This window comes from Drosophila miranda, chromosome 2, assembly GCF_003369915.1.
Source record: "Drosophila miranda strain MSH22 chromosome 2, D.miranda_PacBio2.1, whole genome shotgun sequence".
Lineage (NCBI taxonomy): Eukaryota > Metazoa > Arthropoda > Insecta > Diptera > Drosophilidae > Drosophila > Drosophila miranda.
The window spans coordinates 12664911-12692853 of NC_046675.1; the positions used below are offsets into that span (position 1 = coordinate 12664911).

Genomic DNA, 27943 nt, shown 5'->3' on the forward strand with positions numbered 1-27943 from the left:
AAAATAATTTGAAGAAGGCTTTTTGGCAGCGGGCCACAAGTGCGAAACAAATAAGAAATAAGAATTGTAATTGCAAGAAAATAAAAATACGGAAGCCAAGAAAACGTCAATTGTTGAATATACAAAAATAATTAACATATGGCGTTAAGGTCGGACTACGAGGTGAGCGCAGCAATTAAACCAGAATTAGCAATCAAAACTAAGTTAATTAAGTGCAAAAACGTAAACCAGTGCAAACAATTGTTAACATGTGACGTCAGCAGACAAACAGAGCTCCAACGCTCTGCCAACAACAAACGCTGAGCGGGCGTTTTTTAGTGGGAAAAATCGAAACTCGTGCGAAATTGTGTGTGTGTGTGTATGTATAGTCGTGAGTGCATGAGTGTGTGCTGGCTATTTGTTTTGTTGCTATTATATTCAAAAGCAGCAACAACAACAATAACTGCTACTGGCCACTGCGACGCCAACGCCTATGCCAGCGTCGCCAGCTCTGCGCCGGCGACGCCCTAAGACGCTGCCAAGTTTATTAATTTGTGTTCGGCTCAGTCCCCGTTCTCTGTTAACGTAAATTTGTGGGGGATATACATGCGTGAGGGGACGTGGAGCTTAGAGCTCCCCATATGCTCTCCATCCTATTGGGCCCTGTCACACCTGCAGGCCAATCTTGGCGTGGCTTAGAGAGACTTCTTACCTGCTGGCCATTGCGGTCGGAGCCGAACCCTCCAGAGGCTGGTTTTGGTTGCAGGGGGCGGGGGAGTGAGTCGCTCTCAACTTCTAACGCGCGCGCGAGAAAGAGAGAGCGAGTGGGAAATTTTTTGAAAAAAGTCCCGCTTCGAACATTTATTTGGAAGCAGTATCGAACCGAACCTTTTGAAGCAGTGTGAAAAAACCCGAAAGACATTTGCCTTCGTGAAACTTCAGGAAATTGTGAGAGAAAGAGAAGGGTATATTTTTCCCCGACCAGACAGTGGCGGGTCACAATATTGCACACAGTAGCGGGGGAAATAGGGGTTAGGTTAGGTGTGGTTGGTCGTAGGGACAACAGCGGTTCGAATGTAGCTGACAGTTGCGGTCAAAATATTAGTTACACATGCTGCGTGCCATCGGCTAGAATATTGGTACGGTGTTCCTTCCCTTGGCGATGGCATGCGCAATCCCTCAAGTTTCCAGTCGGCCTCAAGCTCTCTTCTTTTCAGTTTTTTTGGTGTTGCTTTGACTTTCATTTCTCGATTTTCGCTTGGAAGCCAGAGAGCTTTTTGTGTGTGTGTGTCTGGAAATTTTCCACTTTTCGGCTTACATAACCGGTAGAATTCCGTGCTAGTGCTCTATGCCATGCAACTGGCAACGCACCACACCCCCTACACTCCCCTCCTCCTCCCCCAGGCCACCATCTCGAAGATTTTGAGACGTCCTCTCTCATCCGTATTGGAATCTCGTGCAGAGACCACACCACAGCGCAGAGAGAAAACTACCCTCATCGTTGTCTCTCGTTCACATTTACATTTCAATTTTGCCATTCTTGTGCCTCCGTCCGTTTCTTTTTTTCTTCTTTCCGGAATTGGTGTCATTGGGGCGAGTCGTGCGCTGCTAATTACACAAACACACATACACATGCATACAGGCAGATAGATACATAGATACATTTTCGTATTTGCATGAGTCTTCCTCTGGCCTTTCCCCGCCTATTATTACCAAAGTAAAGTAGTGCCCTGCCCCCACAAATGACAACACTTAATTACACCGCAAACGTTAATGAGAGCCGCTGCTCTCATGGCTGCTGCTGCTGCTGCCGCTGGTCTCTGGACTTCCATTAATTATCACGGACCGCGAAACGGCCGGTTCATATTCATATATGTAGATATGTACATATACATATGTATCTCTATTGATTTCAGGGCTTGTCACGCACTCGAACACTCCCTAAAGTATGCAAAACTACTTCCAAAGCTAACCATGGGCCCACTAACATTGCACAGTGGGTCAACCACACTAGCCGTGCCAGACAATTTTAGTATATCCATTGAAAACTTTTTGTTTGAAAAAGAAAAATGGTTTACTGAAATATTAATTAATGAATTAGTTTAGTAAGAATCCATTTATACAATTTATCATACGCTATAAAGTTTGCACAAAGTATCCTTTTAAACATTATATTTTTACAATTGAAAGACTAAGACTAAGGAATTTTGGATCTGGGAAAGTATGTACAGTAAAATAAGTTTACTATGATCTGTTGAACCCACTCTACACTCTACAAAAGTTCCCCTTAGTGAACGGATACACTCGCCGCGAGCGGTACAGGATTGGGAAATATGGTACTGCTTGAAAACATAACATGACCTATGATCTATGACAATAGACAGGATAGAATAGCATAGCAGAATAACACTTTTAAAAACGAATATCTAAAATATTGCGCAAATAAACTGAAGCAATTATCGTTTATTCTGGCCCTTAAGTTTATTGAAAACAAAGTAATCCGTTTTATTGAGCAAAATTCCACAGTGCCTTTTGGAATATTTTATGATTTCACGCACAAAATCCGCAAAGAGCTACGATATGCTCGGGGCTGGCTGCCTGTGGCCCCCAGGCCATATCCACACACCATTACCATCCCATCGCACCCCCGCAGCCATATCCCCGCCATAGATTCGTTTTGTATGCTGAGTCATGCGCTTTCAATTTAAGTCAATTGAGAAAAAGCACAGCGAAAATCAAGAAACTACAATCTGATGATGTTCTAAGCAGACAACAGAAATACGCACCGAATATCGCTCCAAGCAACAACGTGATAATGAAGTTGAGAATGGAGTAGAGTGGCAGTGCCAGTGCCACTGCCACTCGATTCCTGCTCTTGGGGCAGATGATGTGGCACAGCTGGCTGGCCCAATCAAGAGAACCTGCTGAGCTGTATCTGAGAAAAAAAGCGTATCATCCAACCGACCAAAATGCAGATAAAGCAATTAATTAATCGTAGCTGGGGGGAAGTTTAGCTAGACAACAAACAAAAGATTGGGCTGGCAGCGTGGATATGATATGTCTATATATCGCATTAACAATCTCCCCTCCCCCACTCGTATGTGGAGCATTATCAGCAGTAATCAACATTGGCATACATCACATTCCAGATAGCCAAGTCAATCCACACGGTTTCCTGCTCCAGCCTGGGGACGGGCCCTCTGTCCCTGTCCACCAGTATATGCTGACTTGCCTCCGTTTTCTACTTAGCCAGCGGCTCGCAGCTTGTTGACGGCTATAAAAAGCGACAGGGAATCTCGTATCGCGATAGTAATTACAACTGGAAAATACCAGAAAAACTTCGCGGGACGCGGACTTGCTTTAGCCGCCGCCTGTGTTTAGACCGATGGGGCAATCAAAGCGTGGCAACAAAACAATATTGGCCATTTTAATTCAATTATACGCCAATAAAAATCTAATCAACAGACAATGGCAAACCCACACACAACCTGCAGTCTGAGAGGGAAGGGAGAGCTCGGACTTGGGCCGGACATCAATTGGAATTGGCAGTCGGCGCAAGCAGCAAGATGTGGCAAATTATCATCTGTTTTCTGTTTGCTGTTTGCTGTCACTTTGCCACATTCAAAGGTTGCCAAAGTGCACGGAGCACAAGGACTCTGGAAACGGAATCGGAGACCTAGTTTGATTTTTTTCGATTCTGTGCGATATTTGGCACTGCGCTCGAGACTTACGTCAGTGGGCGAGAGTGGGTTTAATTACTGGGTGGGTGGTTGATTGCATAACTGGCTGTTTGGGGCATGGGCATTCGTGATATACTCACAAGTTGTATCTCTCTCGCTGGCTGCCGTGCTGTTAGCCTTACGTCTGCTTATCAGATAACAAACAAACGAACACTCAACACTTGTAGATTAGGTCTGAGAACGGGGCGTTGATTTATTTTCGGTTTTTATTGTTTTCCCCTCTATTTCCAAGCCCACTGATTGTCCGCCGCACTCTTCTCTCGGAAGAGGCTATCGATCAAACGTTGCTTAAGACACGGCGACTCCTTCAAGGGACGACCCTGAGACCCAGCAACAGCGACCCTTCTTTGGCTATTGTGTTCTATGTCTGTGTGTGTGTTCTCCAGGTAAAAATACTTGCAAGGCTGAGCACAGCTTGATCTATTGTCACTCGAACAAAAAGGAAACCTTTGTCTGTTGTCCGCGCGCCTCCAGTTAAAACGAGTTTTCTGCAGTTTGATGTGATCTTTTCAACTCAAACTCGACACACAGATACACAACACACACGCACACACACTCGTACGCACTTAATATCGTCAGTTGACAACAATTACCGCAATTGCCCGATCATCTTGTGGGAGGAAGTCAACGAGCTGAGATTAAGGCCGTTCTGTGTCTGGCATTCATAATGCCAAAGGAAATGACATAACTGTCAAATGAGGGATATAGGGGGGCTCTGAAATCAAAAAAACTTCTAAAGCGTCTTTATTAGCGAAACATACATATTCTTGGTGTGAAATATTTCACTTGCTAAATAGCAGTTATATGGATACAGTAGCTACTAAAGCAACCCTTAATGTTTCTCGTCAAGCATAAGACGTGTATTTTGTTTTTGCATTCGTGGGACCGTGCCCAGTGTCGTATCAAACAGCAATGTGTCTCGTCATGCACACGACATGTACATATGTGGTTTTTGTGTTGTTTGGATAAGTCGCGAAGCAATGGGAGGCTTTGGGAGCAAGCACTTTTATATCTATAGAAAGGGACCACCTGATTTACTGTTTCGTTGTGTTTAATAATAATTGTAAATATAATAATAAGTAGTCTCTTGTTCAAAAGCTACTCATAATATTGATACATATCTCAGCGAAATGTTTGTGGAAATTGCAAACAAAAAACCAACACAGAGGTCTTTAAACATTCAATCTATACGATTTTGTTGGAATAAATAAATAAATCCCGTTCGTACTTGCTAAAATCAGATGGAACTGGGATTTCTCGTCTATAAATAAGATATCATCGTCAGACAGGCAACGAAAGAAATCTCTCTGGCATTGAATATTTCCAGAAAATATTGGTTCCTACCTGCAAGATGGAATGGAAATCTTTTTCCAAACAATGCGGACAATTGAAAGATTGTGCCGGACAGACCTGGATCCCTGCTACTGGATGAAATGTTACTCAATTGTATGCATGGTGTCTATAGATGTCTCTGTATCTGTATCTGTATCTGTATCTGCAGCTGTATCTTTGTATTCGCACTTTGCCTGATATCAGACACTTGCTCGCCGTGTGATTGTAGCTTCTTAAATCGTCATAATAAATTTTGATTTAATTTAATGCCACATATATGACGACAATATCAACAATTGCTGCCACTTACACATAAACAGACACACGATGCACGACAAGTCCGTAATTTGTTTTAATTTAAATACAATTTAATACACATTGCTGACGCTGCCACAGCCACATCCACAGCCACAGTCGCTGCCATACAGCCATTGGATTTCACACTCACACTTGGCACTTCCAGGCCTTTGGCTGAATGCAAATGCAAACAAATTAAGTAGCCCGCCCAATGCCAATGGCCAATGTTTGCCCAGCATTTTGGCAATCGAACTCTGAAGCAGGTGCTCCCAAAAATAAACCAAACCAAAATGAAAATGAAAATAAAATCAAAATTATCGCACTTCTCTCTAATGACAAATAAGCCGGACAAATAAATAACTATCGACAGTTGTAATTGCTTTCGCAGTTCGAAGCACTTGAAGCGAACTGGTTTGCGCATTTGCCACTGTAGTACTCTGGTCATGATCGGGTGAAGTGCGTCAGCAGATAGCCAATAGATAGCATGCTATCAGGAGCTGCTTACGTTGTCAGGCCCCCTTGAACGCGAATCGAAGGAATCTTGGGAGCTATTTTCGACTCAAGGCTCAGAGCTCTGTAGCTCCCTTGTATCGTGTGTTCTCACTGTATTCCAATTAGACGTGCCAACGTGCCACAAATCGACGTCGACTGTTGGACACTGCTGCTGCTGCCGCTGCCGCTTAAGTAGGTTAGCCAGCACGTTCTCAATTGAGGCTGATTTAGTGCAAAGCGTTTCATTGAGCACTGGCGCGTGTCAGCCATGTGTCAGTCAGTCAGTCAACACCCCAGTAGAAGGCTGAAATAAAAGGTGAAAAACCAAGACAATATAGGTTTTTCAATCAATAAATACAGATAAATATATTTTAGATCTATCTTCTGTCCATCTTTGTGGCAAGAACAAGTGTAAAAAGTACTTTATCCTTAAGCGGTTGTCCCTTTAAGGATCTACTGTCGCTTTTCCACTAAAGCACATTTGTCGAGTGATGCGAATCATGTTGAATGTCCCATAAGCAAACGGACACAATCCTTATACTGCTCACAGTTCTAAACGTCGGATATTCCCCTAAGGGAACTGCTTGAATCATTGCAACGATGAGCATTGATCGGATCAGTATCAGTATCTATAAGCCGGTCGTAAACTGTTCTCTATATACAGATCTTATCTGATAATAATAATAATACCCAGACATTCCACAATATGCTCTTGTATGAGGATAAGAATATATGATGTATATTTGTAATAAGCATTAGTAAAATATTTATACAAAACATGTACGTGCATATATCGATGCTGTTACATTAGTTACACATAAAGATCGAAGTCTTACAAATCTTGCACATCGGTATGTGGAATTGCAGTGAAAACCAGTAATCCATTAGTATCTACCGTTCTAGCAACATAATTAAGGTGTGTATCGTGTTATCAGTGGACTATATGATTATGATCTGGCAATTCTGGGCCAAACAATTTCAAGGCACTCCGGAATACACTCCAAAAACTTGTGAATCCATTTTATCAACAGAATAAGGCAAATCACTCTGACTCTGGCAATATCCCATCCCCCACCGCGAGACAACAAATTTGGCCAACATATTGGGCCCACTCCTTCCCCCTGCCCATTTCAACCATTTCAGACGTCCGTGCCATCCAGTTACTGGGCAATGACAAGTGCACACACGCGCTGAATGGTCTATAGAATATACGTAGACTCGGCTTTTGCTTACTTTATTATTATGTATATTTTAATTTTGATTAGAATTTATTGCTCCATTTTCGGTCTCGCGCGGGTGGCATTACCCAACTGAAACTCAAAGCCAAACGCTGCCCATCTCCGTCTCTGTCTCTGTCACTGTTTCTATACGAGTATCTGTATCCGAGAGATGCGCTGGCATGAGATGAGATGAAACCAAGACCTGCCTGACCGCCCACAATGATGCAGCCCAGCCCCGTCCAGTCCAGTTCAGTCAGCTGCTGTTCTACGAGTATCCGTCCGTGAGGCTTATGCTTTCCACTGCTCTACTAAATTAAACGTGGAATAACAATTGGTTTTTTCCGGGGCATTTCATTCAATGCTGTGTGTGCCCCGAGAGATGCCAGTGACTTTCCTTCGTCGTTGTCGTTGTCGTCTAAGGTTTTTTTTCATCTTTTTTTTTAACTACGGGATGGATGGCTGGATGGTTGCTTCTTTACAATGGGGAATGGGCGTAAATTAGGCGAGCTATGTATGCTCGTAAATCTATTGTCATAAAACGCCTACGAGGAGCGACGACAAGCGTCAGACGAGCAAATTATTTCATGTCCGTCCACTCGAATGGCATCATAGACTAACTAGAACCGGGACTCGCACTCATACTGTGTTTATACGATTGCCAGCATTATGATCTTACTTTGGGAAAGCTCAGCCCAAAGAGCAATAATTCCCAAAGGAAACGAAAGAGCCGCATGAAATCGTGACAAGTGTCTGTCGTATGAGCAATATGATGAGACTTCTCTTCACAGCCCAAAAGCCACAGGGGTTTACGCCGAGGACGAGGGTCCACACACATTTTAATCAATGCTCAAGTACAACAGACCGTTCCGCTGTCAGCTTTATGAGCACACTCGTGATTATGCTGCTGCCCGGAGTGCAGTCTCCGATTTTGCCCAGGGCCAGGTCATGAGCGCCGCTATTATGCAACACAAAAGAGCATCATTGCTACTCCTCCTCCTCATACTTTTTGCAGTACTGCACTCGACAATTGGCAATTAGCGTGTTGGCCAAAGTTTTAGCTGCTTGTTGCCAAAGGGAAGTGCACGATGTAGCACCCCAGCCACATCCAGCCATTTCCAAATGCAAGTGCACCCAAAAAAAAATACCAGCGGGTGGAAAACGTGTTCAGATTCATCTCGTTCAATGAAAGCACATATGGGGCTCCGCCTTTACCTTTTGTTGACTTTGACACCACTCAAATTTTTAGAATCATCATGGAGTGGATCTGCGTATTGATTTTGACTAAAAGTCATAATTGCTTTCACACAGATAGATAGAAAGGGAGAGAGATAAAGCCTTTTGATGGCATATCGATTTTTCAAATATGCGGCATTATACGTATACTCGTAAGGGTGCGACGCGACACGTGCCGGAGGCGTGTCCGGCATTGAAACTCCTCAAATTGAGCTGTTCCAACAGTAGCCCCAGATGTGGAGTGATCGATGACGAATGACTGCGATATAGGGCGCCGTCTAGATACGTTAAAGTGACACACATCGAATGCCTGTTAATGCCCGATAGTAGAGTCAGTTCTTGTCATTTGACCATTTGTCAGGTGGAACAATTCACTCTGACGCTGGCTCCTATGACGTCTGCATTCACTGTACAGTAAAGTAAGCAGTAAATCGCGGATCCTACTCTCAAAAGTACATATACGAGAGGGGGATATATCGCATCCCTCTATGTCCTGATTTTACTTCCCATTTTGTCCACTTTCAGCTTTTGGTCTGGTTGCCAAGTGGTTTTTTGTACCGCGTCGTTACATAATTTTATATTAGAGCAGAGAGCGGGTCGCTCTCCGTTTAGTTTATGTAGGTTTTTGGAAAAAATTGGCTGACATGCAGGGAGGCTAAGCAAAGTTGATGACCCACAAATAAAGTCTGAGTTTGTCGGGATATTAGATGCGATTAGATTAGTAGATGGGACGTGCACAATTTCAATCTGGAAACTGGTTTTCCCACTACTATTGATCCATTGAGGGGTAGTACGAGTAGTAGCCTCACCCTATCCCTGCCACCACCCAGCCTTAACCAGTGACTGCTCCAAATGCCAGAGACACAAACTTTCCGCTGCTTTTGCTCGCCCGATGTTTTTATATTGATTTTCCGCTGGCGTTTCGTGTTACTCACTGACCGACCACATTTGTAAAGAATGCTCTTGTGTGTGTGTGTGTGTGTGTGTTTGGGTTAGCCAGTGAGTGCTCCATGTAATTAAACCTGACTTACAAGCACCCCGAAATAGACTCGAGGACTTCTCCGAATGGATATTAAAAGTGTCCTTTAGCTCTGCTGATGTCGTTTTGCCGCCCCTCCCTTGTGACCGAGCTCACATTTTCTGTTGAAACTCGAGATACTTACAAACTCACATGCATATATCCGTACAATACGAATAGATACTATATACATTCATTCGTAACTGGTTGTCCTAGAAAAGCGAGGCTGCCGATAGTTACATTTTTGATTTACTGCTAGGTGGAGGTTTGGGTTTCTTGTGACTTTGATAGGGCTATGACGGCTGTGCCTTGTCTAACCGACTTGGGATGTTAATAATTGACATCACTCGCCTCTTTCCGAGCTTAAAGTGACGTCATTCAAGGGCTCGATAAGCGATTAAAATAGGCGGTCGGACAGGCAGGCAGGCGGCTGTGTGTTTTTGGCAGAGCAGATAGTCGTAATACCGAAAAAATGCCAAAGTTGGTTCGCCCTTTTATCAGACGCTTTGTTTTCGTTATACAATTTATGTACGAGGCGGATCTCTGACACACATTCCCCTGCAGTGCCAGTTCTACGGGTCTTTCTGCGCACAACCCCTAAGAGCTGTCCCTCCCTCTGTCTCTCTCTCTCTCTCTCGATGAGGGCTCAGCTCAGCGCTGCTCCAGTTTCGAAGTTCTCGTCCCACTGTGGGCTGTGGGCTGTGGGCTGTCTGCTGCTCTGCCCTGCCTCACTTGTCACACTGCCATATATTCGGGCTTGCTGACTGAGAGTTCGAAAGCTCCACTAATGCCGCTACACACTGTGTGTGCACTTTTTCGCACGCTGTGAGCGTGGAGCAGATTAGGTGGGCCTCGTGGAAGAGAGTGCCCGCGGGAACGCAAAGGAAAGCGAGAGAGTGGGTGAGACAATGAGAGAGAGCGCGCTACACATCTGACGGGCGAAAGCTTCCGACGACGACGACGACGCCGCAGCGTCGACGATAGAATGTTCTACGAACGAAAAGCTTAACCACTCGCGGCACGCTGAAAATTTACAGTCGAACGTCGTTACCGAACTGGGAAGGTCGGTCTAACTGTAGCAGTACTCTGAGCTCTCGTCTTTGTCGGGTGGTACAGCCAGTGTGCTAGTACTAGTACAGCTCTTCTCCGCTCCCGCCCCGCCGCCGCCTGCGTTGGTTGCGCTGGTGTGCTGCTTACACAATAACTGTGCATCGATTGGGTCGAGCAAGAGGAAGCACACGGACAGTGGAAAATCAGGATAAGCAAAAGCAAAAGGCAAGCTCTTAAGCTGCTGCCCTGCGGCTTAACGAGTCCCGTTCCTGAGTCCGATAAAAAATAAATAGCAACGCGTGTGATTGTTTAAATCGAAAAGAGAAACGTATCAAGTGCAAAACAAGTTCCAATACTGCTAACGGGGTAGTTTTTCTGCGAAAACCCCCCAACAGAATCCGCCTTCGAGTACGGCAACGCAGAAGCGCAGAAATTGTGTAATAGCCCCCGACGTGTGTAAAAGGTAGAATAATTGAAAACCCCAAGACACCAGGCCCCCCCTTTTGCCTGGTATCTTTTTAATGTTTTTTACAACTGCAGCAGCGACCACCGTCAGAGTAAGCGACAACGTCCTTGTACCGAATCGATTTTCCAAAACTTCATGCCTGGCCGTAATGGATATAGACATTTTTAACCGACCCGCGACCCCCGACTCGCCCCCGACCCGCACTCGGAGAGGGCCCCTCGAGAGAGAGAAAGAGAGATCCCCCATAACGGACAGACAGAAAGATTTTCTATAATGAAATGGGGAAAATGAAAGAAGTGAAAATGCATTTTTCGCAAATTTGACAAAAGTCCGAGAGTGTGTGTGTGTGTGTGTGTGTGTGTGTGAGTGTGCCATTAATATTGGATAGCGTGTGTGTGTGTGTGTGTGTGTGGGTATGCAACGTTTCCTCCCCAAAAAGACTTCTGTGTCTGCAGAAATCTGCTTTTTTGTGTCTCGTACATTTCGATTTGGCATTCAATTTTGCGTTCATGGCAGAGCAACGGAACGCATGTCCATCCTGTCCTGTCCGTCTGTCCGTTTTCCATCTTTCCGTTCGTTCCCATTGTGCCACTGACGTACTTTTTTTGTGGCAATGAAATCGTTTAGATTCAATTGACGCGATTTACATTTTGGAATAGCAGTAATTTCCTGGCCACCCCACATAAGCGAAGACCATCCATAAAGAGGGGATAGCGATAGCTTTAGCTTGGTTGGACAAGGTACCGACAGGGAGTGGAGGGCAGAAATCAGGGGGACTGACGAGGACTCCCCGCTGTTGGATATTTCATAATTCTGCGATGCCATCAGAAGCAAAAACACGATTGCAAAACGTAGCACAAAAACGAACAACAAAAAATGAGCAGAAGAGGGAAAATCGAGAGTCTTCGTGTATAGCAGGGGGGAGACAAATCTTGGAAAAGTACGAGTACTAGTATGAGCATTTTTCTTTTTCACATTTCCCTCGCTCGCGCTTCTAACGGCTTCTCTGCTCTCGCAGCGCTGTTTACAGTTAAGCTCTCGCTCATTTTCGAAATTCGAATTCGATGTCCCTTAGTCTCTCTCTCGCTGGCCTCTCCCTCTCTCTCTCTCTCTCGCTCTCTCCTGACTGTGTGCTTTGCCATGTGCCGTTATTTCGTATCCTGCTGTTGGCTGCAGTTTCCAGCCCGCCTGCATTTCCACACTTCCACCACCTTCCAGTGCCGCTGCCACTGGCTTGACTTTCCCATGACTCCATCTTTCCAGTGGCTCTGCTGCTGCTCGCTCGGCTCCACTCGGCGCTTCCAGTGGCTGCGTGTCCCAGCAGGGTCGTTCCTGTCGATTGTTGCATAAGCGTAAATCATTATACCACTTTTCATTTCTCCATATTTTCTTTTTGCTTTTTCTCATTGCAGTTGATCTTAATTGTTTTTAGTTTGTATAACTGTTATTTGTTCCATTTGTTAAGTTTGACTTTGTATCGTTGTCGTTTTTCGTTGTTTGTTTGAAACACGTCTCCGTCTCTCCGTCTCTCTGTTCTCTGTTAATAAGTTTTTACGAAGAAAAACCGCAGCAGAAAACCCACTATGAGTGGTCAGGTGGGTAATGGGCAGTGACAAGCTCTGAAAACAGTATTTCATCTTATTTACGTATTTTATTTACTTCCATCATTTATAATTTGCTCGGAATGCTGCCCAAGCATGAATAGTTGCAATAATTTTATTTTATTTTTATATATACTTTTTGTAATACTATAATTTTTTAGCTTATCCATTAAGTGTAGAGGAAAGTCACAGTCTCTGCTAAGTAAATTGCATAACTCGACTGACTTCTCGAGTACTTCTGTCTTCTGTCTTCTGCCCTTGGGGAAGTTCTGCTCTTGTCTGTTCTCAGTTGCAGCCACCAGCAGCAGCAGCAGCAGAGGTACTTCTGATAACGAACTCGACCATTAAATGAGGGAAATCCAGTTTGCGGCTGGGTAAACGGAGCATGCAAAAACAGGCAAATAATAAGCAAACAATTAGCATCAAATCGTTAATAATGTTTAAAGCTGGAGATATCATTAGCGAGTCTCTCGGTTCTGGTTCTGGTTCTGGTTCTGGCTCCTCAAAAACAAGTTGAATTCCCATGTAAATGCAACCCAAAGATACTAAGGGAGAGAAGGAACGTGTCTCGCCACGATCTGTTATCAAGCACGAAAACTGGTTTCGGCCCTGCAGTGGGGGTATTTCGGGGACTCCACACTCCAGCGAGCGACAATGCATATTCATAAGTTAATATTGTGTGTTCCGAGATGGAACACAGAATGCTCTCCCCTCCCATTACACCTGTTCGACATCTCTCTCTCTCTCTCCACATATGCTATTGTGTGCGTGTGTGCGTGTGTGAGATTGAGAGTTACGCTGCTTCATACTGGTTTCAAAACTGGTTCAAACCGAATCTTACACTCACCTCCGACCGTAACCGTATGCACCCTGTGTGTGAGTTCTGAGAGTGTTCGGACAATTGATGTGTTGTACCCCTCACCACCCCACCGCACCCCACCCCACCCCACCGCTTTGTGTGCGGCTTAATTTGTTCATTTTCGGTTACGCCCGCGAGTTTACACGTTCCTCAGAGATACTTTTGCATTGATTGAACAATTAGCGTGTCAATTCTGTCTCTATATTTCTCGGTCTCTTCCTCTAGGCGCAGTCTAGCACTCGGGGCCCGAGGCGATGTCTGTTTGTTGTAAATTGATATTCAAGTTCAAATGCCAAATGGTTTGCGGCAAAATGTGCGCAAACTGTTCAGAAAAATGGTGGGGGGCATGGGGAATGGGAAATGTCTGAATGAATAGCTGGAGCGCAGCCACAGATACATTTGTATCTATTCGCCTAATTGGCAATGTACGCTGCCTGCTCGACGTTTGCCGTTCGCAAACGCTTATGTAAGCCTTTGCCATTGTCGCATTCTGATTTATATGTATGTACATATATCGCCTCGATCTGTATCTATGTATCGCATCCTGGACGCCAGTCTAATTGCTCGACTACGGTACAGGTTCACATGCTTCGTTTTGTTAGTAATTTTGTGAATCAATTGTTTGGGATCAATTGAACCGTGAACAAGCGCGATTAAGTTGAATTAATTTGTATAGGAAAACCAAAATTAACGCCATTGTGGGAGAGGAGAACGAGAACTCACCCTTCTCCTGTCACTACGTTAACAATTGTTTTGCACTGATTTGATCCACGAACCAAACAGTTTTAGCCCCTAAGCCCCGTAAGTTACTTTAAGCCACAGTCTAACTAATTTTTGCAACTCTTTGCTCTCTCCTTATCAAAATGATCAACGCCTCAGATTGTCTAGCGTTTGTGTGAAACAAAAAAAAAAAGGGCGAGCGAGCGAGCACTGCTCTACGGGAGATAACCAGCGAGAAAGCCTGCCTACGCCGTGAAGGCGGCAGATCAGATAGATCGATAGTTGTACGACAAATTTGTGTGGTAAAATGTGCGTAAGCCAAAAGGAGAGTAGCCCTCACACAAAAGTTCTAGATTTATTTCATGCGTAAGAAAACCCCTAAAAAAAAAACATAAACTATATAAATCACGAAATGCCAAACAAAGCGTACGATTTTCGAATGTTTCTACCCGAAAGTTGTCTGCCCAGAAGTCCGTCCGTTCGCCGACCATTGGCCGTTGAGCGTCATCAGCGACGGCGTCGCGTCCATGTGAGCGCGACAGGTTTGCGTTCTCCCTCCCTCCCTCTGTGTTTGCACAGAGAGATACACACATGTGCCCCGCACATACATATATGTAGATACATTTGTATTTTTAATTAATTTGATTTTCTGTTTGATTCCACTGCCGTGCGCGCTCTCTCGGTCTCTCTCCCCTGCTCACTGTACTTATATTTATATTGCATATCTCTTTTTTGTGTTGTTTTTGATTTGTTTTTTGTGCTAACGGGTCCGCTCTTTACCCGCGTTTTGTTTGCTTTTGCAAAGTGAGTCACGCACTGCCGATAAGGCCGCGCACTTGCCACTGATCGAATTTTGGCGGCCCATTGACTGGGAAGCCGTCCCGCGTGGCGCCACGGAGAGCTGCTATGTATAACACGTGATTCATTGTCCTTTGGCCTGACCCCGAGTGAATGATTTTTTGCGCTGAATCATTCAACAACAAATCGCGTGTTGCTAGGCCACAGGAAAACCACACAAACCACATCCCCATAGACAGTCTGTAAAAACACCCACCCTAAAGATTAGTATAAGGTTAATTTCTAATCATTCGAATATGCATACACATATTTATATAGTTTGTTATAGTTATTTTTATAAGTATTTTATACTGTATTGTACCTATGTCTGTGCATTTGTTTATGCTCGCTTTTCGTTTTGTTCCTGTTCTTGTTTTTGATTTGTATTTTTTATCCCCGTTTATATATACGTTTGTTTGTTCGCCCATCATCGACATCATCAATCAAAAAACCAACACCACCCAAACCAAAACCCAACAACCAATTGACCCACCGCACCACTCGAAAAAAAAAACCTTCGATGCGCGTAGCATGGGAGAGCGGACTCTTATCGAGTCGCCACGGTTATTGCGACCGATGACGACAATCGCACAGCCGATGGTCACTACAAGGTAAATCGAATTTTCTTTCACACTCACTCGAACGCACTCACACTCGCATTCGTTCACTCCGCACTCTCTCTCTCTCTCTCTCTCTCTCTCTCTCTCTCTCTCTCTCTCATCCACATATTTATAAATGTTTTTTTCCCCCCTTTTTCACTTTCTATACTTTTCATTATACTTACGATTATTATTTAGGATACTAACCTTTCCACCCGTTCCCATTGATTTACCCCCAAAACAGTCCGTCTATAAATGCATTTATTATTTATTATTCATTTATATTTGGGCATGATTCCAATGGCATTTACGGCCTAAGAGCCACCGCGGGCCACCGCGAGCGCATGACATTTAAAAGAAATCATCGAAATGCTTACAGAACTATAAATACCCCCATGTCTGTCTGTATGCTGTATGTGTATTACCATGGCCAATAATAATGTCATAATGATGGCAATTTCATATTTTCCAATTCGATACGATTCGATTCCATTATTTCGAGCCATTGGCAACACCGAAGAGATCTCAGATACATCTTTCTGGCCCGGAAATATTGTCTGTACTCTAGAACTCTTTATTGTTTTTGCCATTTCTGCAGGCAGCCTCAACAATGACGTCAGAGAGCCCAAAGAGCATTGCGCGTGCTCCCCAATAGAGCAAAATAATACTTATAGACAAAATGTTAAAGATAGAATGCCAGACACTAGACAGCTGCTCCTACCGTCTATATATACACGTATATTGTACATATAATATATATTGAAAGTCTATTTGATTTTATTTTATTTCATTTGTTATTTTATTCTGCTAGTTCGAATGGCTTCCGAGGTCAGTGCATAGTAAATTGTACTGCAATATATATTTTAGGAAAAGCTACATTTTCATTCAGTTTTCATTTCTTTTGTGTTTGGAACGTATGTCATTTGTTTGTTTGTTTTTTTTTTTACTGCAATTCAATTCGTTTTACGTGCTCTTGGCATTCAAATGCATAGCCGGGAGGGAGCGTTTCGCATGCCTCAGATTACTAGAGCTATTCTGAATATTCTCACGCTCCTCGTCGCCCCATACGATACAGCAATCATCCTCAGACAAAAACACAATGTAATACACACTGCAGGTTAATACTTATGTATATTAATTGACAATTCTTTTGGGTAAGTAGGTGGCTGCTAATCCCCTTCTTGTCTCTAACTTTCCCTGGTCTAACGGTCTAACAATATAGAACACTCTCTTACGCCGTAAAACCCGTCTATGGGCATGAAGTAAATCGAATTTTCTGTTGTGGCTTTTCTGGGTCTTTCGCTGCTCCAAATCCCAGTAGAGTTTCCCTTTAGTAACATATTTCCTTTGGCGTATCTTTAGTCAAAACGCAAGATGCCGACCAAAGCAGCTAAGAAGGAGAATTTAGATGATCTCAAACAGGAGTTGGACATCGACCATCATAAGATCTCTCCTGAGGAGATGTATCAGCGCTTTCAGACACATCCCGAAAATGTAAGTCCTTCCCATAAATACACCTTCTGCGATCGATCCTTATTACTTACTCTTCCATCGATATAGGGTCTAAGTCATGCCAAAGCCAAGGAGAATCTGGAGCGTGATGGTCCCAATGCGCTTACGCCACCCAAGCAGACGCCCGAATGGGTAAAATTCTGTAAGAATCTTTTCGGTGGCTTCGCCATGCTGCTGTGGATCGGTGCTATTCTCTGCTTTGTGGCCTACTCTATCCAGGCCAGCACCAGCGAGGAGCCGGCCGATGATAATTTGTATCTGGGTATTGTACTTTCCGCTGTCGTCATTGTGACGGGCATTTTCTCATACTATCAGGTAAGACTCGGTGCCCAACGGTAGTGGGCGGCTCTCCTGCTCCTCCTACCATTCCGCTCAAAACTTAACGTTTTCCGAACGCTTTTAGGAATCGAAAAGTTCTAAGATCATGGAATCGTTCAAGAACATGGTGCCCCAATTTGCCACTGTCATCCGTGAGGGCGAGAAACTGACGCTGCGCGCCGAGGATCTCGTGCTGGGCGATGTGGTCGAGGTAAAGTTCGGTGACCGCATCCCCGCCGACATTCGCATCATTGAGGCGCGAACCTTCAAGGTGGACAACTCCTCGCTGACCGGCGAGTCGGAGCCGCAGTCGCGTAATGCCGAGTTCACCCACGAGAATCCGCTGGAGACCAAAAATCTGGCCTTCTTCTCAACCAACGCCGTCGAGGGCACTGCCAAGGGTGTGGTCATCAGCTGTGGCGATCACACCGTCATGGGTCGTATTGCTGGCCTGGCCTCTGGCCTGGATACCGGCGAGACCCCCATTGCCAAGGAAATCCACCATTTCATTCATTTGATCACCGGCGTTGCTGTGTTCCTGGGCGTCACCTTCTTTGTGATTGCCTTCATTTTGGGCTACCACTGGCTGGACGCTGTCATCTTTTTGATCGGTATTATTGTGGCCAACGTACCTGAAGGCCTGCTGGCCACCGTCACTGTCTGCCTGACCCTCACCGCCAAGCGTATGGCATCGAAGAATTGCCTGGTGAAGAACTTGGAGGCCGTCGAAACCCTGGGCTCCACATCGACCATTTGCTCCGATAAGACCGGAACCCTCACCCAAAACCGGATGACGGTCGCCCATATGTGGTTCGACAATCAGATCATTGAGGCCGATACCACTGAAGATCAGTCGGGTGTTCAATACGATAGAACCAGCCCTGGATTCAAGGCGCTCTCTCGCATTGCCACTCTCTGTAATCGGGCCGAGTTCAAGGGAGGTCAGGACGGTGTGCCAATCCTCAAGAAGGAGGTTAGCGGCGATGCCTCAGAGGCTGCTCTGCTCAAGTGCATGGAGCTGGCCCTGGGCGATGTCATGAATATCCGAAAGCGCAACAAGAAGATTGCCGAGCTGCCATTCAACTCGACCAACAAGTACCAGGTGTCCATTCACGATAACGAGGATCCCAGCGATCCCCGCTACCTGCTCGTGATGAAGGGTGCCCCCGAACGGATCCTGGAGCGTTGCTCAACGATCTTTATCAACGGCAAGGAGAAGGTGCTGGACGAGGAGATGAAGGAGGCGTTCAACAATGCCTACATGGAGCTCGGAGGATTGGGAGAGCGTGTGCTTGGTTTCTGCGATTTCATGCTGCCATCCGATAAGTATCCCTCCGGCTTCAAGTTCAACACCGACGACGTCAACTTCCCCATTGACAATCTGCGTTTCGTTGGCCTAATGTCCATGATTGATCCCCCACGTGCCGCTGTACCCGATGCCGTGGCCAAGTGCCGCTCCGCTGGTATCAAGGTCATCATGGTCACTGGCGATCATCCGATCACTGCCAAGGCCATTGCCAAGTCCGTCGGCATCATCTCCGAGGGCAACGAGACCGTCGAAGATATTGCCCAGCGCCTGAACATCCCCATTTCCGAGGTGAACCCCCGCGAGGCCAAGGCCGCCGTTGTCCATGGCGCCGAGCTGCGTGATGTGTCCAGCGACCAATTGGATGAGATTCTGCGCTACCACACCGAGATCGTGTTTGCCCGTACCTCGCCCCAGCAGAAGCTGATCATTGTCGAGGGCTGCCAGCGCATGGGCGCCATTGTGGCCGTGACTGGTGATGGTGTAAACGATTCCCCAGCTCTGAAGAAGGCTGATATTGGTGTGGCCATGGGTATTGCTGGTTCTGATGTATCCAAACAGGTGAGGACTTACATACATGCATAAATAAATATATAGATATGATGTACTGATCATGAATGGTTTCTCAGGCTGCTGACATGATTCTGCTGGACGATAACTTTGCCTCCATTGTGACTGGCGTTGAGGAGGGTCGTTTGATCTTTGATAACCTGAAGAAATCGATTGCCTACACCCTGACCTCCAACATTCCCGAAATCTCACCCTTCCTGGCCTTCATCCTCTGCGACATACCACTGCCACTGGGTACCGTCACCATTCTCTGCATCGATCTGGGCACTGACATGGTAAGTTCTTCCACCTGGGATCGCACCATCCAGCCTTCAAAGATCCTCCCTCCACCAGTTCAAGTCTAACTAAAGTTAATTTTAACTTTGCGATTAAGTCAGTTCGAGCAATTGAAATGTAAAAGTTGTACCCATCCATCCAACCAATCCGTATATCCCCTGTAACTGTTAAGAACTAGTGTCTTGATTAACCCACGATCCGATCCGATCCGCACTGGCGAGCAGATACCTGCCATATCGCTGGCCTACGAGGGACCCGAAGCGGACATCATGAAGCGTCGTCCACGCAATCCGGGCGTTGACAATCTGGTCAATGAGAGGTACATAATCCTCGCAGCGCGTAGCACCCACACCCGAAGCCCGAAGCCCGTGCCAGTGCCAGTGCCAAACGCTAGGCTATGAAGTAGTTTAAGTGCTCTTTTAGACCATTCTACATTTAATATTTGCTCAATGCCCACAGGCTATGTATCTATGTATATGCAATGTATCTCTTTCATTCAAAATTTGGAAGAGCTTGAAAAACGAACATTTTTGAAAATTATGTAAAACCGTTGCTAATGTTACCAACCTGCCATAATATCTGCCAATACTTAGGTGCCAGCCATTTCATTGGCCTACGAACATGCCGAAGCCGACATTATGAAGCGTCCGCCCCGTGACCCCTTCAACGATAAATTAGTGAACTCAAGGTGCCAATCAAGTCAATTTCTACCCCACACTACATACACACACACGCCTACACACACTCACCCACACACAAACACACACACACACACACACACCATACTAAAAACTAATCTCCTTGACTAAAAGAAAAGAAAAGAAAAGACAACAGCGAATACTTAATAACAAACAGCAAGAGAATAACCATATAACTATAGCATATGTATGTCTCACAAATACAAATGTGGCTGGATTGTAACTATCATAAGTCCTTTGGCCTTAACGAAAAAAAAAAGCAGCGCAAAAACCACTAACTAACAAAGCAGTTGACACGTTTTATGGTTTATGGTTTACTAATACCTACTTTACTTTTAAGATTATCGTTTACTATCCATCCCCATCCCCAACAACCCATCCGCATACCAAAACGTTCGTTCGTTCGTTCATCCTGTGTAGCATATACTCGAAAGCATCGAAATTCCCCGCATCTCTCTCCCCCTCTCTCCCTCTCTCTCTCTATACATACTCGTCGTACATTCATGCCGCATTCTGCTCCGCTCCCCACTGCTCTGTACATTTCCAGACCAATCCAGTCCATCGTTCAATTCTAAGTTTCCTTCAAGAAGATTTATATATACAGCATACTCGTATATACCCACATATACATATATAAACTATTTCGTACATGTAAAGTTCCAGTACCGATCCAACTACACTCAGCCGAAATCCATCTGCCTATACTCGTACTCTAAAAACGCTCTAAATGTTAATTGGTGTGCGTCGTATTCGTATTTCGTTTAATATCTCTCACCGATAAATCCGTTCACACAGTTCTCGATTATTGTTTTGTTGTGTAACAGAAATACAGCTCCCCACCATTAGACAAATTGATTGGCATTTGTTATGGAATTTTACGTTTTTATTATTTTTGGCAAAAAGTGAATATCAAAATTGCACACAAATCGTAGCACATAGTCCACACTCCACCCAAAATGGATTTACATTTAATTTTTAGTTTAATTTTGATCTCAAGACCACGCATTCCCCTCTCTTAAGTCTCTGTGCATTTCAAGTTAAATCTTAAGTCCTTATACTAAATACTATAAACATAGCTCGTAAGATATCTCCAACAGAACTACTTGACAGAGGTAGTCCTTCCCTCAGCCCCACCACAGAACTTTTCTAGCAGCAATTGATTTTTGACTCCGGGATATTTCAGAGAGGAAAAGCAGTTGATGATGAAACATTGAGAAAGAGTTTAAGTTGCCATAATTTATCGTATTTAATTTACATTTATTTTTTTCCACTACTACTCGTACCACCACCAACTACCAAAAAACTACACCCAACAATCGAACAACCCCACTACGATCGTTCGCACATTTAGGTGCCAGCCATTTCCCTAGCCTATGAGACGGCTGAATCCGATATTATGAAACGCCAGCCCAGGAATCCATTTTGCGATAAGCTGGTCAACGAAAGGTAACGTTTATCCTTCTGCTGCTCAACAAATCAAACCAAATCAAATCAAATCAAATACAACAAATCGTACAACAAGAACAACCAACCAAAAACCAAGCAAAAATCAAGAAACAGCAAGAATCGATTTTCGTATCAAAGTAAAAGACACAAAATCCGAATGCAAGTCAAGGATTTGCCTCTTCTGCAACAACCACCAAGAAAATTCCTATTCCCCTTTATGCCACCGAAATGAAAAGCAAATTGAATAATTCATTTATGATCCTAAGATCTCTTAAAGCAAGCCAATATCTCAAAGTACGCTTCCTCTTCTACCAAAAAAAAGTCAAGATAATTCAAATCATTTTAATCTATTTCTCTCTATATACTCGTACAATATATCTCGCTATATCTCTCTCTCTATAACGCTCTATATACTAACTCAAAATACTTTCAAAATAGCTTAAGTAATCATTTCTCTCTCCTTGGTTGAATGTTGATTATTTGGAAAGTTCTCCAAAGTGTTTTTTCCGTGATTTATGTTTCAATGTTATTTGATTTACGCGCTCATTTTGTAGCTTCCGTTTTAATATCTGTTTAATGTTCCCTTAATTTCCTTACTATTCGTTTCTCTAGTCTCTGATAGTTCCGTTCAAATAGTTGAACAACTTTTTTACAAAGCGTTCAGTAATTTTTTCCTTATGTTTAAATATCATCTTGTATCTGAGTCGAAGCCATCTCTTCTTCAGTGCGTATTGCTGTGGGGACTCGCAGACATCTTTTATAAGCACATTCTCAAGTCTCTGGGCTCCTAGGTCCAACGATTGTCTTGTATGCCATTTTTCTAGCCCGAATCTTTTTCTCAATTTGTATTTTTTACTCTTCTTTTTTTACGCGATTATTTCTTTTTGTATTTGCAATAATGCAATATATCCAATTTTTATATGCTGATAATCGTATAATCTATAGCCACAATATAGCCAAGTAATATCGATTGATTTTTTGTAAACTTCATAACAAATTTTTGGACACAAGGAAAAACGACTTTTTGGATATTAGAAAAGCGAAATTTTTGCACCCCGAACTATCTACATAGGTTCTAGAACATATTCACTACGATACGAATGAATGCTCCTTTCGTGGAGCCTCTCGTTTTGCCTCTCTCCGCTCTACCGCTTTCTTTTGGTCAACTCTCTATCTTTATCACACTCTTTTGTCTCTTTTTCTCTATATTTTGATATTATGACGCTTTGATATATGACATCGGTGCCAAACGTCTCTCGTATGCCCTTTGATTTCTTTGTTTTTTGATAACAGCCTAATCGTACCAGTATATTCAAGTGTAACTTTTGATTTGTATCCTTCGATTTACGTTTATTTCAATATTTTATTTGAAGTCTTTTAGTTTTGCGGTTCGAAGGTAAGTGACTTTGTTCCCCAGGGAAGCCTGCCGGAGGCCAATTCTCTGCGCCATAAACGTATACTATAGATAGATTGTCACCATCTCCGTCTCGGACTCTCTACCATCTCTACCATTTACATAGTAAATAATCTCAATGCTAGAGCAGGCCTAATATTATCTTAGAGACTCTGTATTTTAATAACATTCTTATGTACGTTTCTACTTATGCTAAACTACAAATATTATTATCGGTAGACAGACATCACATCATTCACGTCTCTCCATTGACTTGGACTCCTTCTCCCCCTACTATCGACTCATCAAGTACCACATACTATCAGTCAACCAATCAGCCAGAGTTTGCCCCTATGTCTATGTCTCTATCTAGCCATCTATGAATACAGTCTATTTCCTCCATCAGTCTCAATCATTGAATCCTGTTCTTTTGAGTTGTAGTTCAAAGACATTACACTCAACCACACAGAAATCGAACTCGAATCCAATTCAAATTAAATCTAAACAAGGCTCAAATTGTTTGCTAGTCTTAAAAAGTACAACTTTTATAACAATTTAGCGCAAGTTAAGCTATAAGCCATTTTATACACCCCTATATCTACCATTCTACTCGTACCTGTTTTATAATTAACGAACCCCGTTTTTACTGTTACTTGGGTGCTAACTGAACTTTCTGCCCCTAGTCCTAGTTTTAGCTTCGTAAGTACGCAGGAGCTAAAAACAAAATGACAAAAACAAAATTAAAAAACACTACAAAGAACACAAAGCCACTCTACAGTTCCGAAACCGATCTGAAACCGATCCGATCCCCTGCGATGGTACAACTTGACACTGTCTCTCCCCGCTCTCTCCACCTGTCTATCTCTAACGAACTATCTTAGTGAATATTACTTAGCTTTTAAAGAACAAGTATTTACTATTCGCCCGCAAGCTAACATATTTATATAAATCCTTTATATGAATATACCTACTTATATATACTAATTATTCGTAAACTTTAATCGGATTTTCCTTTTGTATTCCCCCCACATTCTTTCAACTCTTGTTATGTCTTTCTTTTGATTATCCAAACAAAACAACTAACAACTAACAAACCTGCAACTTGCAACTCGCACAAAAAACTGAAAATATCGATATAACCATTATTGCCATATAACGCAAGATTCCGGCCATTTCACTCGCTTACGAGCAAGCCGAGAGCGATATTATGAAGCGTCAGCCGAGAGATCCGTATCGCGACAACTTGGTCAACCGCAGGTCAGGACAAACTTAACGCTAAGTTTTAATCAAAAAAAAAAAAAAAAAAAACCAAAACCAAACAATATCCAAGTGTTAAACATCCAATCTTTTAGTTGATTAGTTAAGAAACTACTAGAAAATGAACAAACATGCAACCATCTTTTTAATTTAAACGATTTGAAATTTGTTTGATGTGTTGTGGTCGTCGCGTTTCTTGCATCGTCCCTTTGGCCAACAAACAATCAATCGATCGATCGATCAATCAATTCTTTAATCGAATGCCAAATTCAAAATTTCATGAGTGACTGTTTGTTCGTTTGCTGATGCGTTGATGTTCCTGCGTTTTTCTTTGTTTCCTGTTTCCTGTTCCAATTCCAAAACACACACACACACACAGACAAAAATTCCAAAAACAATTAACTGTTCTCTCTATGGTTTTTATGTTTTCGTGTTTCCTGTGTGATCGAAAATATATCTCCTTATGATTTCCGTTTCTGTTCTGGATCTCTCAATGTGGAATGAAATTCTCTTTCTCTAATATTATAATAAAACAAAACAAAAAATCATCAAATTATCTATTGTGTTCCTTCCTTCAAATTCTAAATACATACTCGTATATTCCTCTAATTTTGTTTGATTCAAAATTGAACATTGATGTATGTATGTGTTCCTTTAACGTATCCCCCCCCACACACTCGAATCGAATCCTTTGTTGTGTGTTCCCAGCACAATACTATCTTCAAAAACCCCCGACACATGATAATTGTCTGTGTTCAAATGTGATTAGGAGCAAATTAGTATCACAAATAAAGTAGAAATACTCGTACTGTGTGTCTGCAAAGAAAAACACCCAACAACTGCTTCTAGAGACTTAGGCGAAGTTTGTTCAAAGAAAAACGCTCGCTCGCTCCCAACGCTCGCCTGCATAAACAGTAAAAAACGATCACAAGCAAACAAACCACCGACCTATATCTTACAATATATACCATAGAAAAACAGACCTACAAAACGAAGCTTCTGCTGTTACTTTTAGTCCAGTTAGTGCGTTACTTGTAGATGAGTTTGTTCGAGCCAATAACCAAACGAAAACCAAAATCAAAACCAAAAACGCTTCCGTTGTGTTCTAGATACACCACATACTCGTACTCGTACTCCTACTCGTTATATACCAAAACTATATACAATATCTATACATACTCGTATCAAATCTCATATCGAAATCTGGTTCCAAGTGCCAAGCAAGTCGCAGTAAGTCTCAATGTGTGAGGGAGTTAGTCCTGAAAAATATCTCGTACGTAGGTACAAATCCAGACAACCAAAAGGCAACGGAGATTTTCTGTATAATTTTGTTGTGGCAAGCTCTTGCGTGTTTCTCCTAAGTTTTATGTTAAGTGTAAGTTAAACCTTGAGTTAATGTTTTTACGTTATGTTATTACTATCGAATCTTCCTTAAACGTAAGTAAACGATTGCTGTAAAAACCGATAGATGCATTATCCTAGCTTATCCTAGTTATAGACTCTCAATGCACGCTTCAATGTTCGTTCTGCCTGCCTACATACATCCCGTATCCTGTATCCTGTACTCTGTAACCTGTATATAGTAGTGTCTGCACGTTGTAACATAGAATTAACAAAAATGGTGCTATGCTTTTTCACATTCACATCCAATGAAAACTAAAAAACCCAACCAAAAGAAACGAAAATTAAAAACGATTCTGCGCTCTCGCACGCTTTTTGCCAAGCATATAATTATATACTTAGAACAATTTGCTTTTGCGCGCTCTTGAGATAAAAGAAACCACAAATTCAAATGAGATTCGCTCAGACACAATCCACGCTGTATAAAGTAAAGTCTAACACACCTAAAAAAAAAACCCCCAAAACGATAAACATTCATTTGCTTAACCAGCCCATAATAAAAAGAGCTTCAAGGTAAAGTGGTGGCAATAACACCAGGCTAACAGCAAATACGGACAGCTCGGGAGCGCCGCTACGGCTCCTGGACAGGGTTTTGTTCCATCTTTCGTTGTTTTCTCTCTCTGTGTGTATGTACTTATGTAAATGTTTCTTCTTTTTTGTAATTAAATGTTTTATTGAATCCAAAAAACCAAAAGACCAAAAACCCTGGCCAAGCCCTGCATGCTCTTGTCGCTGTCCGATGCCGGATGCCCGTGCCCCGATACTTTACCGCTAGCCAAACCGTAACCAGAAATGTCTTGCGTCCTGAGAATAAAACAAACCCCACACAAAGAAAAGATAGCATACCTTTGAGCGTAGTCTAATACGATTCTGTTGTCTCTTCCCCCACACACGCCCTTGACTCGTTTAGGTTGATTTCGATGGCCTATGGACAGATCGGTATGATCCAGGCCGCTGCCGGATTCTTTGTGTACTTTGTCATCATGGCTGAGAACGGCTTCTTGCCCAGAAAACTGTTTGGCATTCGTAAGATGTGGGACTCGAAGGCGGTCAACGATCTAACTGACTCCTACGGACAGGAATGGGTAAGCTACCAGCCACTAAATCTTTTGTTGTTGATTACTAGATCTTATGATTATCTCTGGATATTTCCCCATGTAGACCTACCGCGACCGCAAGACCTTGGAGTACACCTGCCACACGGCCTTCTTTATCTCGATTGTGGTTGTGCAATGGGCTGATCTGATCATCTGTAAGACGCGCCGTAACTCCATCTTCCATCAGGGCATGCGCAACTGGGCTTTGAACTTTGGTCTCGTTTTTGAAACCGTGCTGGCCGCGTTCCTCTCGTACTGCCCCGGCATGGAGAAGGGTCTGCGCATGTATCCCCTGAAGTGAGTATCCCCACATCACCCCACCCCATTCGTCTCCTTCAATTTTACTGAAACTCTGAAATACTCTATACTCACAGACTCGTCTGGTGGTTCCCGGCCATTCCATTTGCGCTGGCCATCTTCATCTATGACGAGACTCGTCGCTTCTACTTGCGTCGCAACCCCGGAGGCTGGTTGGAGCAGGAGACATACTATTAAACACACACACACACACGCCCCAACACGTACGCCCACACCTACACCCACACCCCACACCTACAACAAAAATACAAACACACACATGCCCTCACACTACCATGAAGAGCAACAAATAGTAATGTTTATGTACCACAAAAGCCACACAACCACAGCAACAGCCAGAGCAACAGCAACAGGAACAGCAACCGCCACAGCAACAGCAACAACAACAACAATTGCAATTGCAACTGCAACAGCGGCGGCCACAACAACAACAGCTCCATATAGCTGCAGCAGCAAGAACATATTACAATATATATTTTATTTTTTTAATTTAATTATTTAAAGTAAACAAAGAGAAACAAAAATGCAAGCGATAATTATTTTAAACGTTTAAGTAACTTTAAATTATAAATTAAAGCTAAAAATAAGATTTAAATAAAGTATAAAATGAAAACAAAACCGAATCGAATCGAAAACGCAGAATTGTGCAGAAGATCCGCAAGAAAGCCCAATAATTAGCAAACCAAACGAGAAATGTTTTTAGTAAAATAATTAACGTAACGAAAAGGGATAAACCGAATATTTAAATAAATGCTTATCGATACAACCACAGCCCGATGTGTGCCCCGTTCTATGCCACATAAGAAACATGCAACAAAAGCAAATCCTGAAACCACCCACACAAAAACACACACCAGACACATCCAAAAACACCCATGCCCACACACATACACATACACACTCAAACT

At 43.3% G+C, this 27943-nt stretch overlaps 1 protein-coding gene across 7 annotated transcripts; it reads left to right on the forward strand.

The window, feature by feature from the left end:
* LOC108155631 (sodium/potassium-transporting ATPase subunit alpha) lies at positions 1–27369 on the forward strand. 7 transcript variants are annotated; one of them, XM_033388167.1, is made up of 11 exons: positions 10341–10824; positions 12240–12422; positions 15375–15455; positions 16806–16937; positions 17004–17270; positions 17359–19140; positions 19209–19424; positions 20019–20113; positions 26531–26705; positions 26782–27014; positions 27092–27369. In XM_033388167.1, exons 2-11 carry the CDS (start codon positions 12411–12413, stop codon positions 27210–27212), a joined length of 3114 nt encoding a protein of 1037 aa, XP_033244058.1. In that variant the 5' UTR covers positions 10341–10824; positions 12240–12410; the 3' UTR covers positions 27213–27369. The 7 variants fall into 7 exon arrangements, with proteins under 7 accessions (XP_017142056.1, XP_033244061.1, XP_017142054.1 ...); XM_017286567.2 differs by lacking the exons at positions 10341–10824; positions 12240–12422; positions 20019–20113 and adding exons at positions 1–162; positions 19650–19744; XM_033388170.1 differs by lacking the exons at positions 10341–10824; positions 12240–12422; positions 15375–15455 and adding exons at positions 2–162; positions 14167–14316.
* The last annotated feature ends 574 nt before the right edge of the window (positions 27370–27943 follow it).

Coding starts and splice junctions, on each gene's coding strand:
- LOC108155631 (XM_017286567.2), top strand. CDS start 139: ATGGCGTTAAGGTCGGACTACGAG. Junction 163..15,374: donor CGTTAAGGTCGGACTACGAG/GTGAGCGCAGCA, acceptor CGATGCGCGTAG/CATGGGAGAGCGGACTCTTA. Junction 17,271..17,358: donor GCATTTTCTCATACTATCAG/GTAAGACTCGGT, acceptor GAACGCTTTTAG/GAATCGAAAAGTTCTAAGAT.